Source organism: Rhinolophus sinicus, linkage group LG07 (genome assembly GCF_036562045.2).
Source record: "Rhinolophus sinicus isolate RSC01 linkage group LG07, ASM3656204v1, whole genome shotgun sequence".
NCBI classification, from domain to species: domain Eukaryota; kingdom Metazoa; phylum Chordata; class Mammalia; order Chiroptera; family Rhinolophidae; genus Rhinolophus; species Rhinolophus sinicus.
In genome coordinates, this window is record NC_133757.1 from 12,978,249 (window position 1) to 12,997,580 (window position 19,332).

Genomic DNA, 19,332 nt, shown 5'->3' on the forward strand with positions numbered 1-19,332 from the left:
AGAGGAGTGTATGAGATGAACGTCATACCGTAAGGTTTTTCTTCTGTTATTCTCCCTGTAGAATCTAGCGTGTCAGTGGCTTTCCCCAGCTCTCCAATGGCAATGTACCTCTAGAGGAAGAGAAGCAAGGGAGAAGTATAGGCCATAAGGCAGAGAAAACTGTTAGCAAGTTCACACAGAATTTTACTAATACTACCAACTCGATACAAAATAAAGACAAAAATAATAGACTGCAAGTGTTTTGCTAGTTTTTAATATGTGGGAAGCACGTGTTTAAATTGAAGAACATTCATAAACTTCCCACACCATCCAATATGACAAAGTCAAGTCTGACTTTATTGATAATTACAGCTTATAAGCATATTGTAATTGCAAACCAATTTCTAAGACCAGTTTTGATTTTGAAAGAAAATTATTAAACATGTTTATGAGTAAAGAGAATGGTACAATATACCTCTACATGGCCATCACAAGATTCAACAATTTTACCACACGTACAGTTAACATTAATTTTAAAATAAATCCTTTTACTCTTTTTTATAAGAAATACTCAAGAGTATTCTTTGTGACTTGATTATGCACTTAAACAAACGCTAACTACGTAACTCTCTGAAAGGAAGTAAGTCGCTTATAAGAACCGACCATTATCCACATGTGAAGAAGTAGAGCATTCCGAGTTAACTGAGGCGTGTTTTACTTCTCATCTCGGGGCACGCTGTGCTACTTCTGTATACTCCTCTCATATGGTCAAATTCAAATTTTGTTTGCAGTATCACATGAAATAGTGAGAAAAATGCAAGGAATATAATTCCCACTGAAAAGAATATGTAGTATTGTGAGCCATTTTTAAAAGAGGAAGCTCAAATAAGAGTTTATTAATGACAAGCTTATTATGCTAGTAAAGGGACGGGAGACAAAAATGAAAAAATATTAAAATTTCAAATTATCATAAGCAAACAGACATTTTATATCAGCCTCAGTGCCCTTTGATGAAATCATCTTCTGTTATATAGCTCAGAATTTTCTTTTTTACAGATACAACATAAAAGGGAATGTTCCAATGCATTTGAATGAACTTCTTTACATTTTTCATTAAATTGACAAAAATTAGTTTCTTGTAACTAAACATTCGGTCTCATCACCTGCAATGCCCACTCCTGCTTCTATCTTCTGGAACAATCAACCTTGAGACGTACAGCAGGTAAGTGGCAAGAGCACACACGCAAACATTTGAAGCCTCACTCCCCAACAACTGGTAAAGTACTTAAGTTTTAGTCTTTCCTGCTGGAGCCTCCTTTCCTTTATCTTAAAATGGGGAAATAACAGTACCTCCTGAAAAGAAGTCAAGTTTAGAGCCACAGTACCTCGCCCTGGTAAGCAATGGAAAACAATACTATTATTTTAAAAAAATGATAAAGAATGAGTCACAGTAACAATGGTTAGAGTGACTCATCCGGTTACACTGAGTTCCCATATGGAACAGTAAGAGGACAAATGCTCTCTCTGATTTTTATCTTCTGATTTTTATCTTCTGATTTTTATCTTCATCTGTCCAGTTGCATGAGAAAAACACAGCGCAATCATCCAGTATGCTGTGTCTTCAGTGTGTTTCCACTGTTCTGCTACGTAACAGGTTTTAACCGGGAACCTGACAGTGCTTCCCAAGTAGGAATGCTCATTCTAGTCTCTGAACTACGGCGTCCTCGGCCTTGGCACGTCGTACTTCCCTGGCCTGCAGCTCCCTCTCTTCTCTAAGGCTCAAACTTGTTCACCTTTCAAAGCTGCAGTTAATGCACCCCAACTGCCACTCACCCATGCCCACAGCATAGCTAAGAGTAGGTGCTCAACACAAGTTTCTTACATAAAAAGAATGAAGGCCTCTATCAAATCAACATCAGATATTCACTCATTCAGTAGTATGCTCACGTATTCAATTCTGTTTCTTAAGGATGTGAATATACAGAGTTCTCCTACGTACTTGTGAGAGATACAGACATATACTACAGAGGGCCCTGCCTCTAGGTCCCAGTGGAACAGGCTAAGGCACCAATGACAGCAGCCTGCAGAGGGGAAGGGTGTGATGGGGACAACAGACAACCTCTGTTCCCAGTAGTTCATCCTACTGCGTGCTCATGCCATATTGCCTGGCACACAATTCCCTATAGATGTTCACTGCTTTCCTTATCTTCCCAAATTATAAACTGTTACCTCGGATTTTGCATTGTCCTTCTACTGTTTCTTGCTAGATGGAAAAGTCCCATCAGCAACGCTGGAGAAGTTCCTATGTGTGCAATTCTTTGCATTTCACCATAGTTTTGGACATCCAGGATGCACCCGCCAAGTTTCAAACCATTCTAGGTTCAGCAGTTATACCGAATCTGGCCACATGCTGGATTCTTTTTAGGGGAAATAATACCTAAACCGGCAGTTGACAAACACTGTGGTTCCAGAACCCCTACACATACATGAAAATGATTAAGAAACCCTGGCACAATTTCTTTTCATATGGGTTCTATCTGTCAGTATTTACTGTATTAGAAACTAAAACTGAAAAACGTTTAAAACACTAATACACATGTATACATTCCTTTAGCCATCAGAGCCATGACAATACTGTTCATCAGGTAACCTCTGAAAAACCCCACTGTGTACTTGTAAGATTGTAAGTAAAAAAAAGGCAACACTATGAAAATAGTTTTGCCTTCAACAGAAACGCTGAAAAAGCCTCAGGAGTCTCGGGTCCATAATCTATGAACTATTGATCTAAATCATAGTTGATTGCCAGTTTTCCCTTGTCTTGGAATCTAGCTATAATTATCTTTCAATTCTATTTAATGATCCACAAACTACTTAGGAAAACCCACCCAGACAGTTAAGCCTGCAGCTGAAACAAAGCCTCGCCACCAAGAAGTTATGGGATAGAAGAAAAGAGACATGGGAATGTGTATATACAATCCTACCCTTTTATCTTATGGGGTTTAAGATACTTTTCACTGGCCTAAATTCTACACAAAAACAGGGTTTTAAGAGTTGTTTATTCTCCATGGTATATATCTATTAATGTATTCATTGCAATATAAGTCCACTACAAGAAATGGAAGTCCTGTAGAATTTTTAAAGAAGTTTCCATCGAACAGTGTGCTCTTTGGGATTCCTGGTTTCTCAGTGATTCTGCTGTTACTCTACCCTCTACTTCACTCATCTTCAAGCTCCCTGAACCCCACAGCAGACAGTAACTAGATAACTTTAAAAGCAAATTGGTTCTGTACTCTTTAGGAGAAAGGAAAATGTTTGCATTACAGAAAGTGTACATAACCATTTCTACCTTCACTAGGCAATGGCTTTTTCTGAAGTTTGATTTTGAAAGCTTATGATTCAAAGTTTCACAAACCGACAAAGGAATATTATTTAGAATGAGGAAGAACATTTAGAAACAAACAAAAAAGCCTCACCAAACCAAAAACGTGTAGCTTTGAATGTCTTCATTAAAAAGGAGTAGCTTTGTACAGTTCATAAGTGTAAGCTCTTCAAAATTTTCAATATAGTACTTATGAAATGTTAAGATTATTAAGTGTAAAGAAAAGGTACAAATTGGACTAACCTCTGGAGAAAGTGGCTTAGAAATGCTCAAATCGTAGATAGTTGGCTAGGTTTCGCAGGAGTATTACTCAAGTCACACTTTAGAGTTGACATTGACTGGTTACCCTAAAAATGCTTCTGTGTTCTTGGGATACATTACTGTCCTTTGAATACATCCAGGGTAGAAAAGTTTGTACACCCCAATGATAACACTTGTAGGGCACACAAAGCTGTTTTCTGAGCAAATGTTGGCTTTACTTACAGGTATTATTATGGTGTATCTCCACACAGATAAGGGAGTAGCCTTGTATCTGGAAAATGCTAGAGTCTTTATATGGCATCACTGATTTCATAACAGAACATCAGCCCTTCCATCTGCTCATCTGGTTTCTAAAGCACACATACGGTAACCAACTTTAATAAGCAATATAGAAACTTAATAAATACTCAAAATCTCATCAAAGTCTGTTGCTTCAAAGTACATCTGCTATCCAGCTCTGCTCGATGACTGGCTCAAAGAAAGTATAGTTTAGGGGAGATAGAAGAGGGCCTGGCTATGCATCCATTGCCTTTTCCCAGGTAACCTACGTTCCATACTTAGATCAAGTTAGGTCAGAGGGACCCACTGGCCTAACTTGTCTCAGAATCATTTCACTTGCTATAGTTCTGTACATCTACATGTGTTATAAAACCATTTTTGAGTACCATCACCTATCTGTCATTCAATAGTCCTGACTGTGAGAAATTTCTTTCTGACTTTAATGCCCAGAGAAACTGTCACTCCCTTAAAGAGCTGGCATGCTTCCTTTTTCTGTTGCGTGCCATGCTTTGCTCAGGCCACCAGAAATCACAAAAAGGAATGAAAGGAATGAAATTAGCTGTATTCAAGATTTCCAACAGAACCTGCTTGGAGAAAATAAATGTCAGGTGTCTGTGGAACATGACGTTAGAGATCCAACAGGCCTAGAACTCAAGCGAGAGAGATTTGGGGATTGGTGAGACACTTAGGAATAGTAATAACAACACTTACCGAGCAACTTCTGTATAAAAGCGCTGCTTGTTATACAGAAACCTAGCTGCTTGTTATACACATTATACACGTAATCCCAGAAGGGAATGAAGAGGGAAAAAATGAAAGAAGCAACATGCTCATTGGCAGAGCAAAGCTTTCCATAAGATGGAGACAAAGCTAACGAAGAAGACCAGGAAAGACTCTCCTCTTAAATCTTACTCTCATCTGAAAGGGAAAGAATGCGAAAAAGGAGTGGCGGGGTCTGAATAATGTCTGGTCTTCAAAACGGAAGCAAACTAACCTCATGGTCTGAAGATTTTACTGAAAGGGTCAGCACCCCACCCACTAATTGACGGTGGTTGTATGAAGTACATTACGATGAACAGGCTTCTGAGCATGTTTCTTGGCTCAATTAGCAGGGTCTCTAATTGGGACGGGAGGATGAGGGAGGTGTGGACTGTGACATGCACATCGGACAGCTGCCATCCGAGGACTAAATATGTTTACTCTTGAGGTAACTCCACCCGACACACATCCAAGTCTAACTGTCTGTGATGCAAATGAAAATTCACCTGTAAAAGTAGGAAGTGGAAAAGAGTAAACATTAGGTCAAACAGTAGGTCTGTGTCCAGTTAGGAGGCTGCAGGCACCTTTTTATAAAAAAAAAATGAAATAGAAGGAAAGATATCAAGAGTACACTATATATAGTGTTAAAGTTGTTTGATACAAGTTTTATTTTGTATACATGTATGTGTATATAGGGTCCTGATGTAAAACAAATTCCTTACTGTGGGTCTTGGTCAAAAAAGTTTTGAAAGCCACTGGATAAGAGGATCTCTAAGATACCTTCCAGTGCTAAAAATAAAAAAATGAATTTTAAAAAATTCATTAACAGTTTTCGATTACTTTTGATAAAAATATAATCTTCAACATAAAGGTAAAATTTAAATGGTTTAATTTTTCAACAAATACATAATCTAAAATTAAAAGTATAAAAAACACAAATAGCTAATGAGATAATAATCCTGTTTTTGAAATGTGAAACACCCACGAACTAGGTTTCTGTAATGAAGGATTTTCTATTTAAGTTACTGAGGATTACTGATTTCACTGTATGCCATTCAGCTTTCCGAGCTGAATACCAAAATGGTTTGTGATAAAAGTTAAGCCATAGCCAATGATGTACTTACATTTCCAGTTGTCATATTTCTGGAAATACGCCTGGAATTTACATGCAAAACCTTTCAATAACATACAGTGTGTGTTTTGTGTATTTGTGGTTGGGGGTGGAGGGGTGGATAATAAACATTCCAAAGAACTCAACCTATTTTATCTTAGGAAAACCCAAATAAATTCTTTCATGTAAATGTATCTTTTTTGTTATTCTAAAAGTCACTTGTTCATTGTAAAGATTTTGGAAAATACCAAATAATGTTAAAAAACAAAATAAAAATCAGGGATAATCCTGTATCAAAATTACCAAGACTTGTATTTTGGAGTTAAGAAACAAGTATTAAGCAACTGGCAAAAAAACATGTCTCAGAAAACAGATTCTACACCCTGTGTGTCAGTATTTAAGCACAGTGTACAAATTTACTGTAAAACAACCAAACTCGTCCATGCTAACAGTTTTTGTATTCTGTGGTTTTTCAACACCAACATTCTGAAGACTGCAGAGCAAGCCACACTGAAATTTTTCCATCTAAGGCATTAAGATTCCTTCCAACTGAAAGACACAGGTTATATGCCAGTTAACTAAAATGTGATGTCAAAGGCTGTATGCTCCCTGGGGCTTTTTATCTTAAGAAAAGCTTACTTAGACTAGTGCCACTCAAAGTGTGGATGCTGGTTACAAGGGCAAGGATTCACGAAAAGTTCAGAAAATGAGGGTATTTAGAAACTTATTCAACAATTTGGCATTGCCATAACATTTTAATTATGTTTTGCAAAAGTCATCAATTAGTCTGCAATGAAATGAAAACAATTTGTAATGGTCTTTGACCACATTTTTTTAAAAAGTAACAATTTAGACAAAAATCACGTTACCAAGTATCTATATCCCACTTAGAGCAAGGGTTTTGAAACAAAAAGTTCAGCCCAGGTGCTTGCTGAAATTCTTCTCTACCTAATGGCTTACTAATCTTCCTCCCACAGGCATTTTCACTGGCCCCTAACCCCAATTATTATAACCTGGTTACTAAGTAGAATACAGGTATTATTATCCCTTTTAGAGCTAGAAGAGACCCCTAGAGAGAATTGAGTCATTTTTCCTAAGGAAAAACAGAGAAACCCAGAAAGGTCAGCCACTCTGACATCCTGCACCAGTGTGCCCCCCACCCTGCTCTTCCCTCCTGGGGGTCACTCACTGAATGCCTGAAGCAGTCCACAGGTTTAAGACCGCCCCAGGGTCTGCATAACCCTTCCCCCTCACTCCTTTCAAGCACCTCCAAAAGTGCTTTTGAATTCAGTCAAGGCTGCTCCAACAGATGAATGATGTAACTCATTGAAAGAAGCCCAATTCTTTTCTTTAGCAAATATTTGTAACCATTGAACAAAGCATGTCTTTTGTTGAAAAGTGCATAGTTTACAAAATGGTATTGTTCCTATAAAAATTCCAAGGTTTAAAGATTATCTGCCAGTAAATTTAGGATCTGTAAGTTCTCTTTCATCTAAGACATATAATTATATTAAAAAACTAAATATAATTTTTTAAAATTATGGGCACTGTCGAGTTTTTCTTCTATAAGTCAAATTTGTTTTCCAATTAAGAATTCCAGTGTATAGTCTCAATATATATATATATATATATATATATATATATATATATATATATATATATTTTTTTTTTACTGGGCAAGGGGAACAGGACTTTATTAAGGAACAGTGTATACTTCCAGGACTTTTTTCAAGTCAAGTTGTTGTCCTTTCAATCTTAGTTGTGGAGGGAGCAGCTCAGCTCCAGGTCCAGTTGCCATTGCTAGTTGCAGGGGGCACAGCCCTCCATCCCTTGCGGGAGTCAACCAGCAACCTTGTGGTTGAGAGGACGCACTCCAACCAACTGAGCCATCCAGGAGCTCAGCGTCAGCTCAGCTCAAGGAGCTGTGTCTTAGTTTCAGCGGGCGGAGCCCACCATCCCTTGCGGGACTCAGGGAGTTGAACCAGCAACCTTGTGGTTGAGAGCCCACTGGCCCATGTGGGAATCGAACTGGCAACCTTGTGGTTGAGAGCCCACTGGCCCATGTGGGAATCGAACCGGCAACCTTGTGGTTGAGAGCCCGTGCTCCAACCAACCGAGCCACCTGGCCACCCGGGAGCTGAGCGGTAGCTCATTGACTTCATTCTAGTTGCGGAGGGTGCAGCTCGCTGGCCCATGTGGGAATCGAACTGGCAGCCCCGCTGCCCAGAGCTTGTGCTCCAACCGAGCCACCCGTCCGCCCCCTAGTCTCAATATTTTGATTCTCAGTTAATCATGATTATAGGCATTGTGATTAACACTCAGGACTGACACTCATTCATGCAATTTACATAGCTTATTTTTAATTGATAAAATCCAACACATGGTCATTAGGAAAAACATTCTAAGAACGAAAACCAGAACGATTTCAGTAATCTTACCTTGGACCCTGACAACATGCTGGTCAACAGTTTGGTTCCCCTTCCAATTCCAACCACTACAAATCAAAGAAAGAAATGTTATGACACTCTATTCTGAAAAGCAGTTTTCAAAATCTCTACATATTTTTTTGGTCATGATTTCTTGGCATATGTAACAAAAGAGCATATATTTAGCATAATTTGAGGGCTCCCATTACTCCAGTCAGTGGAACTTGTCTCGCAACTAAGAAATTCCGAAGAAGGAATAGGAGACTTTTTTTTCTTTATCAAAGTGTAAAAACATGGTAGAAACCTCAACCCAGTCAATTAGATAATAAAAAGTTTTAGAAAACTCTCAAAGGACTCACTGGAATTTTTATGGGCATCAGTGAAAAATCCATGATACAATTAACCATGGTATGATGAAGTCTTTTGACAGAGTTCATTATTAAACAAAGAAAAAACCATCATCATAGCTAACGAACCATTTAAAGATGATTAGTGCCCAGCAGTATACAATCAAGAAAAGAGAAACATAACAAATCAACCCAAGACAAAGAAGAATACAGAGTAAATGAGAGCCTGGAGAATGTACTTGCACGTAGACCACATACTCGTATAAAGTACAACGGCCCACCTGTCTCTTCAATATCAAACATTGTTTATCCTTATGACCACACATTTCACCAGGTGAGGGTGAGAGGATGGAGTCAATTCTTCACTAAATAGCAAGCAAATTTTTGTAAGAATTGAAGTATTTCTCATCAATGGAGACAATTTTGTAAAAGGACTCATATAACCACAATTCAGAATTCCAAGAAACAAGGAGAAATGATTGGCATGCTGAGTTACCATTAATATTTATAGCAGCTATCGCTCACTGAGTTTACCATGTATTAAATTCTATTCTAAATGCTTTCCATGCATTAGCTCATTTAATCCTTTTAACAACCATAAAGAAAGGTAATACTATTACCCCTATTTTACAGATGAGGAAATTGAAGCAGGGAGAGACTAAGAACTTTGCCCAGCATCTCACAACCAGTAAGAGGCGGAGGTCAAATGCACACCAGGCTGCCCAAGAGCAGACGCCCTTCCTGTCCCTCCCCCTTGCCACCGTACTCATCTCAGCTCTCTTCCACTGCCACCAGCCTGAATCAGCCTAAACCATTGCAAACCTGGCTTTTCTACTTCCTATCCCTTCCCCTTCCAAGGCATACCATTCCATAACCACTTCTGAAAACCTATATTGCACACTACAAAGCCCCCCCTCCATGGCCTATAGCACCAACTCCCTCGTAAAGTATTCCAAGTCCACCCTTTGAAACCAGCTCAAATCCCAACTCCTTCATAGTCTATCCCAAACCCCTTCTGAGCTTCCACGATAGTCATATTGGTTTAAGGACTAAGAAAAACACTGTCTGCCATTAGCATCCTTTATTGAGCACAGTATTCTTCCAACAGTAGCTGCTAACTGCCAAGACAAAAACTTTGTATAACAGTAACAACAAACATTCAATGCAATTTTATCCCATTCAAGAATCCCCCAATCAGTATTTCCTGAGCAGCTACTAAGCACACAATCCCAAGAATGCTTTTAATGGAACAGCATATTTCCTGACTTTGAAAAAGCTTATAACCTCATAGGGAAAACACAGACAAGGGAAATCACAAGTGCTCAGAAAAATGTGGTCTGAATTAATAACACTAAATAATGATAGTATACGATTAAGTGTCAAAGTGAATTAAGTGTCAAAAGAGAATAATTGCTGTAGGAGATAAACGAGGAAGCACCTTAAGTGGCTAAAGAGGGCAGAGGACACTTCATTCGACACTTCATTCGAGCATCTCAGACAGACTTTGAGTTAGGTCTTAAAGGATGTATAGGATTTGAACACAGAGGAGAGAGAACCATGTTCTAAAGAAGGAACAAACTGCGCCAATTTTCAGATACAACGATGAGCACAGTGGGTTTATCAGCCAGAGAGCAGGGATTTCTCAAGAGCAGGCTGACATGTTCAGGTTAGTCATGGTTGAAATGCTGAACTAATGATGCTTTCTCTGCTAGTTCAGTAACCCAGAATAGAACTTAAAACAAGACGGCATCTTCGAGTTACCCATCTTAATCCTCTAATTTTATATCCAGGAAAACCAAGGCCCACTGAAGTTTGGCGATCCTGAGAGCAGAATTTGAGGAAGACCAATACAGAAGTGGCATGTAGAAAATTATCTGGAGTTGAAACCCAGGTAACAAGCAGCTTTCATGCAAGGGACACTTTACTGGACAACAGTTTTACTCAACTTTTCCCCATTCAATCATTCAAAACTTTATTCAGTACTTGTTGTATAGGTACAGGAATAAGAGCAGTTTCAGCCCTGTGAGTTAACAGAAACAAAGAATAGAATGAAGTTTTACATTAATAAGATAAAGAGCAAATGGGCAGGCTTCACAGGTAGGAGACTGCATTTCAGGGGAATCTGGAAAGATCAGCAGGGTCTCCATACAACTAAAGAAGACGGGGATTAGGAATTGATCTGAAAAGAAAAGCATGAGCAAACACACAACAGTTTGAAAAAGTGTTAAGAATTAGGAGAATGAATGAATAACAGGGTTTTCCAAGCACTATCTCAGTTACTATTTTCCCTCTCTCAAATTTTCTGATCGCAAATGTTTCTTAGTAAAAACATTCACTATCTCCAAACCTATCCAAATGGCCTAGTACTCTATTCTCAATTCATAAAAGTAGACTTTATTTATGATGAGAGCCACGTTAGGACAGGCAAGGGTATTACTCATGTAATTCCAAAGCTTTTTGCAGTTGGAAGCTTCTACTACCATTTATCTAATTCTAAGACACCCTTGCAATCATCTTAAAAGACCTGTATTTTCTAGGAATTTATCTTAATAATCCAAAACAAAGAAAAAGTTTTATTCATAAAGATGCTCCTCACAAAATCAGTTCTACTAACAAAGCTCTCATAACGTCAAGGACTTCAAATAGGGAAACGGTTAAATAAATTACATTTTATCCATATGGCAGCACATTATGTTGCTATTAAAAATAATGTTTACTTCTGTCTCAGAACTGCTTTTGTTGCATCCCATAAATTTTGCTATGTTGCACTTCCATTTTCATTTGTCTCAAGGTATGTCTTGATTTCCCTTTGATTTCTTCTTTGACCCATTGGTTGTTCAGAGTGTGTTATTTAATTTCCATATATTTGTGAGTTTTCCAGCTTTCCACCTGTTACTCACTTCTAGTTTCATATCACTGTGGTCAGAGAATACTTGGTATGATTTCAACAATTTAATATATTCAACTATACTTGTCAGTTATTTCTCAATAAAGTAAAAAAAGAAAAAACACTTACAAAGAGTCTTTTAATTAACATAATAAAATGCTTATGTTATTATGTAAGTGACAAAAACCAGGATACAAATGTACATGCAGTAAAACAGCTCAATTTTTAAAATTTGCACAGACAAAAAGCAGGAGGAACTAGGGCAAAAATATTAACAATAATTATTGTTTGACAGGGGAAAAAATGAATAATTTTTATCTTCAACTTTATTTCCTAATTGTCCCACTGTGATTTTATAACTCCTAAAGTTAAAAAATAAAAATTTTTAAAGTGCTATATAGAAACTCCGTTTCCAGTTTAAGTAATTTATAATAAACGTGCGTATTAGTTTGCCTACTTAGCGGTTATTGTCCTAGTTCCGAAGCTCAGATGTCTGAGATGGGTTTTACTAACATTCAAGGGATCAGCACGACTGTGTTCATTTCTGGCAGCCCAAGGGGAGAACCTTTCTCTTGAGCCTTCCTGGGGCAATTTCCTTGCTTGTTTCCAGCTTCGAGAAGATGCTCACATTCCTTGGCTTGTGACCCCCTTCCCTACTCCATAACAGCAATGCAATCAATCCAATGCACCTCTTCTCTCTCCTGCCTTCTCTTTCACTTTTAAAAACTATTTGTGATCGCACCAGGCCCACTGAGGTATTCCAAGAGAATCTCTTTAAGTCAGCTGATTAGCAACATTAACTTCCTCTCGTGATGTAACCTAACATATTCATAGGTTCCAGAGAGTAGGAGGTGGATACCTTGAGGGGGCCATTATTTTGCCTACTACAAGATTTTGGAGAATTCTGCAAGCCCTCTTTACAGAATTATATAGTAGATTTTATATATATATATATATATATATATATATATATATATATACACATATATATACGTATATATATGTATATATGTATGTATGTATGTATGTATATATATATATATATACACTATATATATATATATAATAGATTAACAGAATTATAAACCTGAATTGCAAATATCTTAAATTGTCAGCTAAATTCTTAAATTTTTTCCATTAACATTACAAAGAAAAAAACAGCAAAAACAATCTAAAATATTGAAAGTAAAAGTATTTTTTTTCATACAGGTCCAGTTGTTTTGTTTTTTTTTAAATACCTTTATGAAGAACTTCAGATTACAGTATATAGCTCTATAATATTTCATGAGATATTTCAATAAACCTTCTGACAGTTATGGTAGATACTACCCTTTTTAAGAGATAAACTGAAATTCATAGAGGTTACAGGATTTGCACAGGGTGTGTGTAATCAGTAAATAAAGCAGCCAGTACTCAAACGCATGTATGATTAGAGCTGTGTTTATTTCACCATGCAACAAAAATCAACGTCTCTTAACAGTCTCTGCAACTGCTAACTTAGACAAAAAATATTTCGTATGCTGTGACTAAAATACCTACTATTTTTTTTGTTTGTTTTCACTCTATTCTTTATTGGAAACTTTCTTATTCATCAGTTTTACAAGATAAATTCATAAATTTTACATATGAACATAAATTATCATAAAGATTCCTGTGTGCTCAAATGTAAATTAAGCTTCCAAATGAAAAATTATTTGCAATACAGTCTCTTCTACTTACTCAAATCTCAGTCAAATGCCACCTTTTTGTAAGGCTGAAATGTAAGTTTTGACAACATCCCATAGGTTTAGAGTAAAAAATAAACTTATTTCACTAACTGCCTAGAATATCACCAGCAATTAATAGAATCGGTCTATTCATAAATAAGCAGCAGATCTTATCCTCTCTCTTCTTACACTTACGGTGCTGTGCCTTGGAAAACAGTAGAAGAGAATGGTTATGACAAATCAGCTTCAACTCAAGGAGTTCTGAAAGGATGGGAACTGTAAAGCCACAACTAGGACCAATGGCAAAGAATGCTGTGATGCCTGGGAATTCCTGGGGTGGGGATGGAGAGTAGGGAACAAAAGCAGGCGTGCCAGGTGTGTGCCACCCCACTAGGGCAGAGGCTTTGGAACTAAGTGACATGGGTTCAAATCCTGACTTTGCCGCTCACTAACTATGATAATGCACACGTTGTTTTATCTCTGGGGTCTTCGTTTCTTTTGTAAAATGGGGATAATAATACCTACCCTGTAGGTTTATAATAAGGATTAAAGTATATAATTTATAAATGTGCTAAGTACATAGTAAGTGCTTCACAAATGGATATCATTAGATATAGTAGGAAATAATAACATTAAATTGTCAGAATTTGCCTATTCGAGTTCTCTAATTCAAGAAAATGGATTTCCTTTTTTTCTATTTTACCCTTAAGATATTTTTGTCAACATGAGTTAAATAAAATCTGTAATTTTAGAAAATGCAAAATCATACCGATAATTTTCCTCACCAATTTGATCCTTTCCTTCTAAATAAGTACTCGTTTCCTTTGGATCACTTAGATTTGGTTCGTTGTTGTTTGTTTTTAACTAATTTTAGCTCTAATAAAATGGATTGGATACTGTAGCACGGTTATAAACCATGAGTCACAACCCATTAGTGCATAATTAAATCAATTCAGTGGATTATGATCTGCATTTTAAAAACTGAAATAGAATAAAATATGAAACATCATAACATGTGAAAAGGTCAAGTATTATTCCATAAAGTTTGTTTCTAGTATATGGAGAAAGGGGAGAGTAGGGGAACCCCAATGTATATATTTCTGTGACAGAATGTAGTTACAGAAAAAGTTTGTAAAGCATCCCTAGCCTGTTGATACACACTTTTGTAGTGCGTAAAGATAGATTTCAGAACCTCTACCTGATGCCAGAATAAAAAGGATAAATGATTTTTCTCCCCTCAATCAATTCTACCATTTTCCTCCATAAGCACTAAAATGCTCAGGAGAAAGTGACTTCTCAGGAACTATAAGGTTCACCTTCTCAAGAGAGCTGATCTCAGAGATCAGATTCAACACAGACAAAAAACAGAGCCATGTACCTTTTTGTGAGTCCCCAAGACCACTCCATGAAGGAAAATTCATACACGGCTAAGACTTACTACAGTGACATAGTCAAGTTACACAGCTGTATCACATGGCGAAGACACTGGAGAAATGCATGCCCAGGTTTGCTTATCTCTCCTATGGGGGTGGGGAGCACTTGAGTACGCTCCTTTCTCCAATAATGAGGAAAGCAATAACATGTGTGCAATCTTCCTGCTCAAAGAAACCCATTAGAAACTCAGCACCCAAAGTTTTTATTGTGGGAGATGAGAGGAATGGTCACTCAGGCATCCTCTACCTGCATGGTGGGACAAAATTCCAGACTCCAAGAAGAAAAGCAGGTGTCCGGTATAAACCCAGTGTTCACACAGTGGAGGTACAGCAAACTACCCTTATCGGACAGGGAAGGGTGGGAACACTCCCCACACCCCAAACTTCCAGATGCCAGCCAAGGGCAAGCCTTGTTACTTGTTAGCAGGGTTTTTAAAGACAGTGATTTTGGGCCTGCTTTGTTAACTCTTTTCTGCACAGATACAAACCCTTTCTCAAAGTCCAAACCACACATAAAATTGGCTACTTCTAATAGTTTTGTATACCTCATAATATTTAAGGGCTTCTTTAAAAGATGGCACTATAAATCCAGTAGATCTGAAATACTCCACAGTAGCCTAAAAATGGCATGGCTTTTTCTCACCTTTTTTCAATCAATATTCTTTCTGATATTAAGTGACAGTTACATTAAACTTCCACTCATATTTCTTACCCAGAACTCCTCGGGCTGCACTGTCTAGAGTCCCTCCATGCCCAATTTTCAAAGTCTGCTTTTTCCTCTTGGTCCATTCTGGAGAAGGCATTCCAGCTTCTATGAGAGTAATTGGATGAAAAAATGTAATTACCAAGATGAATGAAGTAGACTCTCCATAAATATGAGGGGGTGGGGGTGGATGGAATATTCAAAACAAATAAAAAGTACTGTACAAACTTAACACATGAAGATTATGACAATATTATTAGCAACATTACTAACAAAGATGTAAAAATATATAGATACTCCCTAAATTACAAAACAAAATAATATTCCAAAAATTAGTGATCTAGAAACAAAGATTCATTTTCTTGCGGGGGGGGAAACAAAATTTAAAAAGTGGTTAAATATCCAGGCTAACCCACCAAAATCTGGTAAACTGCTAATAGCAGTGGGCTGTTAGGGACAGAGGGAAGTTAGTTTTCCTATAGGCAGCTAGTTTTAAAAGTCCTCAATTTCATTTTTAAATCTATTTTGTTTCCTCGTGTTTTTTTCTGGCACCCCCAGGTACCTAACGTTGGGAGCACATCTCCCAACATACAGTTGGGAGCACATCTCCCAACATACAGGGCTACTCCTAAGAACACCAAATTCCCAAACTATCAGTATTCATTGTCGTCTTCTAATCAAAACTCTCACTTCCTTAAAGAAGTTAATCCCAACAAAAGGTTATGTGGGAAATAGGAAACAAATTGCTTCTTAACCTCCGAAGCATTTAGATTAAAAAAAAAAAAAAAAGGATGCCAGCCTGGCCCTATCTCATATTCCTATTATAAAGATAAACTGAAATAATATTATCTGAAAGTGCTTTGGAAATTAAAAAAAAAAAAAGCACTGTAACAGTAAGAAATAGTAGTAGCAGCAGAAGTAATAGTATTAATAGTTATTGTTGTTGTTATTGTGGCATATAACAATATCCTGAGAGAACACTGACCGGCCACTGGACTTCAAATAAGAAAGAAGAGCAGGAACAGCTGTACTGATCTAGACTGCCCAAGCCCGTCAAACCTTCCTTATTACCACTGACACAGAGAAAATAGAACATGGAGCAAAAGAAAATGAAAAGCGAGGACAGATTAAGGAAAAGGGGGAAAGCAAAGATGTAGTGGAAAAGCTAGATTAATTGGCAAAAAAAAAAAAAAAAAAAAAAAGTGCTGGGTTGCTCAGCCTCACCATGTAATGACCTCCTACCGAGACAGAACCACGGTATCTGGAACAGTCCTAGTGCCTCTCTCTGAGTATGACATCACCACGCTTGGAAGGGCACAGCTGTCTGCTCTAATAGACACCTAAAAGGCCACACCTAGGCTTCCAACCCTTCTCCTTTCACTTGCAACCCATTATGGATCTCTCATCCATGAAGTTATAGATAACTTTTGGGGATCTCTCTGTATTTTCAACTTGACATTCCTTGGAGTATGAAGGCCTATAAATTTGCTAATTGTCCCTTTGTGTTCCAATTTACCCCTTTCAAGTTTGAGGACATACCACCTCTACTATATTGGAGTTTGGTTCACCCCACGGGTACCATTCATGGAAGAATTAATAAGGTCTTTTCTAGCTATAAAGTGCTGATGTTTCAGGCCTTGAAGGATTCAAACAGACAAAGAAGAGCAGGGATGTTAATGTGACATGAATCGATGTAAGGGAAGGCAAGGAATGTTAACACATAGAGGCTGTGACCACTGACTGTGGTTGTCCAACCTGGCTGGCATTAGAATATGGTGCCCTGGAATCTGTATCTTTAAGAATCTTCCCAGGTAATTATGACAGCGAGTCAGAAAGGCATTTAGGGATTCCTGGTCTAGCTAATATAAATATAGAATAGGCCAATTACAAGCAATATAGAAATGGAGAGTAGTAATAGCAATACCTATATTTGAGTGAGTGGCTTCCAGAAAATGGCTCAGCAATAGCCCTGAAACAATCAGTTTTAACCAAGTTTCAAGAAGAAATTTCAGTTTTTGGAGACAGATTAACCAGAAGGCCAGGATACGGCTTTGGTCCTATTAGGAACTGTCTGAGAGAAAGAATGGTAATCACAACCTTTAGGATCAAAAAAACCAGTCTGGCTAACAAATCAGGCCAAACGAAAGCAGCAATTTTGTGAAGGAAACAACTGTGAGAAGACACCGCAAAGCTTGTCCTTGTGCAATTCCTTCTTTCAACATCCACTGTATCACCCATCCCTACAGGTAACAAAAGTGTAGGGACAGTTTAACAAAAGAATGAGTAGATATAACACTGGAAATAAACATCTGCAAGAATGTACCTATTGCCAAAATGCACTTTCATCTGTATTGTGTAAGTTTCAGTTAACAAATTTTCATCAGAATAACTTGTTTTTGCATAAAATAGGTGTCAAGTTTGCCAGAGGATACAAAACAATGTAAGAAGGCAGTTCCTGTACTGGTTTAATAGAAAGACAGACCAGGGCCAAACTCTGGTGGGCCTTGAATATCTGGCTAAATAGTTCTACCATCAAAGGCTGCAGAAATTACTAGGTTACCAGCTTAGTTAAAGGAAGAGACAGTATCTTTCATCGTCACATCCTTCTAAGCCAGCACAGACCTGGCTAATTGTAGGTGTTCAACACAGCTAAGCTTCCCTGATGCCACTGAAATATCTACTGAGCTGATGAACTGCAAGATCCCTCAGGCTTTTCTAATATTCTCCCAGGGTAGATGAAAAAACAAACAAAAAGAATGCTCTTAGAGAAATGACCGAATTAAATTCCGTGTTCCTCAAAATGTGGTCTGTAGACTATTTACAGCAGAATTACCTGGAGCAAGTTTAAAAATGCAGTTTCCTAAAAATACCCCCGACCCTCAGAATCACAATCTCTGGGACTGCAGGGATTAAGAACCTGCATTTGTAAAGGGACTTGAAGTAATTCTTATGCCCCTACGTGAAAACCACTGTATTAAGTCTTGGTTAACGAAGTAATATCTGCATTTCCAACATATTTTTAAGAATGCAACTTTGGGGGTAGAGTCAGTGCGTCCTTTGGGTGGGGTTCATCTACACTAAACAAACAAAAAAAGGGGGGGGGGGCTCCTGAGGGGTGAGATTACAGAAAATTGGCTGTGTGCCCAAGAGCTGAGGTTTATTTGTGTATAAGTGGGTTTTGTTCCCTTGAGAGAGACAAGTGCCAACTAGGCTACAGGAGTTCACGTCGGGGCAGGTCCAAGCGCCAAACGCCCCCGATTTCGGTCCAGATCTAATTCAATGGACATTCTCTCTTAACCTTCCTTTTATCTCGAGCCATGAGCGCGCACAAACCCAGAGCTGCCTGCGGCTTCCGCCCTCGCGGCGACCGCCTCAGCCTGGTCCCCATCCCGGCTGCAGTACCTGCCAGCAGCTTCTCCTTCAGCCGATTCAGCAGCTCGGCTGAAGTGGGCCCTTTGGGCTTGTGCACCGCGAACACGCCGCTCAGGGACAGCAGCTTAGTAGCCATGGCGGCCTTGGAGACCCTGGCTTCAGATCCAGTCCTGGCCGCTGCCGCGACCGCCGCGGCCGCAGCTGTCGCTGACGAGGTGGCGGCCGTTGCTGCAGCTGTTCCTGCAGTTCGAGGGACTGGGGCTGTATCTCTTTCCAAAGAAGACGACGACACCACGGCAGCCTCGACAGCTGCCATGCTTTTGTAGCCCAGACCTGTATTTGTATCCCAGCGTCGCACGCTAATGACGCAATGAGGCGTGCGCCCGACACCCCATCATCTTTCCCAGACTTGGAAGCTATGCTGATGGGTGGAGGGTCGCAAAGGCTTGTGGGAATTGTAGTCCGTAGCCTTCCTGTGCTGGCTGAAAGGTGGCCTTCTGAGGGCTCTGATGAGACGATTGGTTTTTCTGCTATAACCCTGTCTGCTTCTTAGGTGGTGTTAGTTCGGTGCCACAAGTGTAATTTAGAGTTATATAACCCGAACACTGAGACTGTATATTTTTGGTGGGAAATCGTGTCACATTCCACCTGCCCGGTCCCCTTCCAAGAACTAAGAAGACCAAGCATCCA

The 19,332-nt window shown here is 38.6% G+C and overlaps 1 protein-coding gene across 1 annotated transcript in view; it reads right to left on the minus strand.

Moving 5' to 3' along the window:
* Positions 1 to 19,000, minus strand: part of TRUB1 (TruB pseudouridine synthase family member 1) — a 32,220-nt gene extending 13,220 nt beyond the window's left edge. The window contains exons 1-4 of the mRNA XM_019725235.2: positions 18,673 to 19,000; positions 15,280 to 15,378; positions 8,207 to 8,262; positions 29 to 110 (exon numbers count right to left, since the gene is read on the minus strand). Of these exons, the coding sequence (XP_019580794.2) occupies positions 29 to 110; positions 8,207 to 8,262; positions 15,280 to 15,378; positions 18,673 to 18,958 (523 nt within the window). The 5' untranslated portion in view covers positions 18,959 to 19,000. The remainder of the gene's footprint in view (positions 1 to 28; positions 111 to 8,206; positions 8,263 to 15,279; positions 15,379 to 18,672) is intronic.
* Between the last annotated feature and the right edge of the window lie 332 nt (positions 19,001 to 19,332).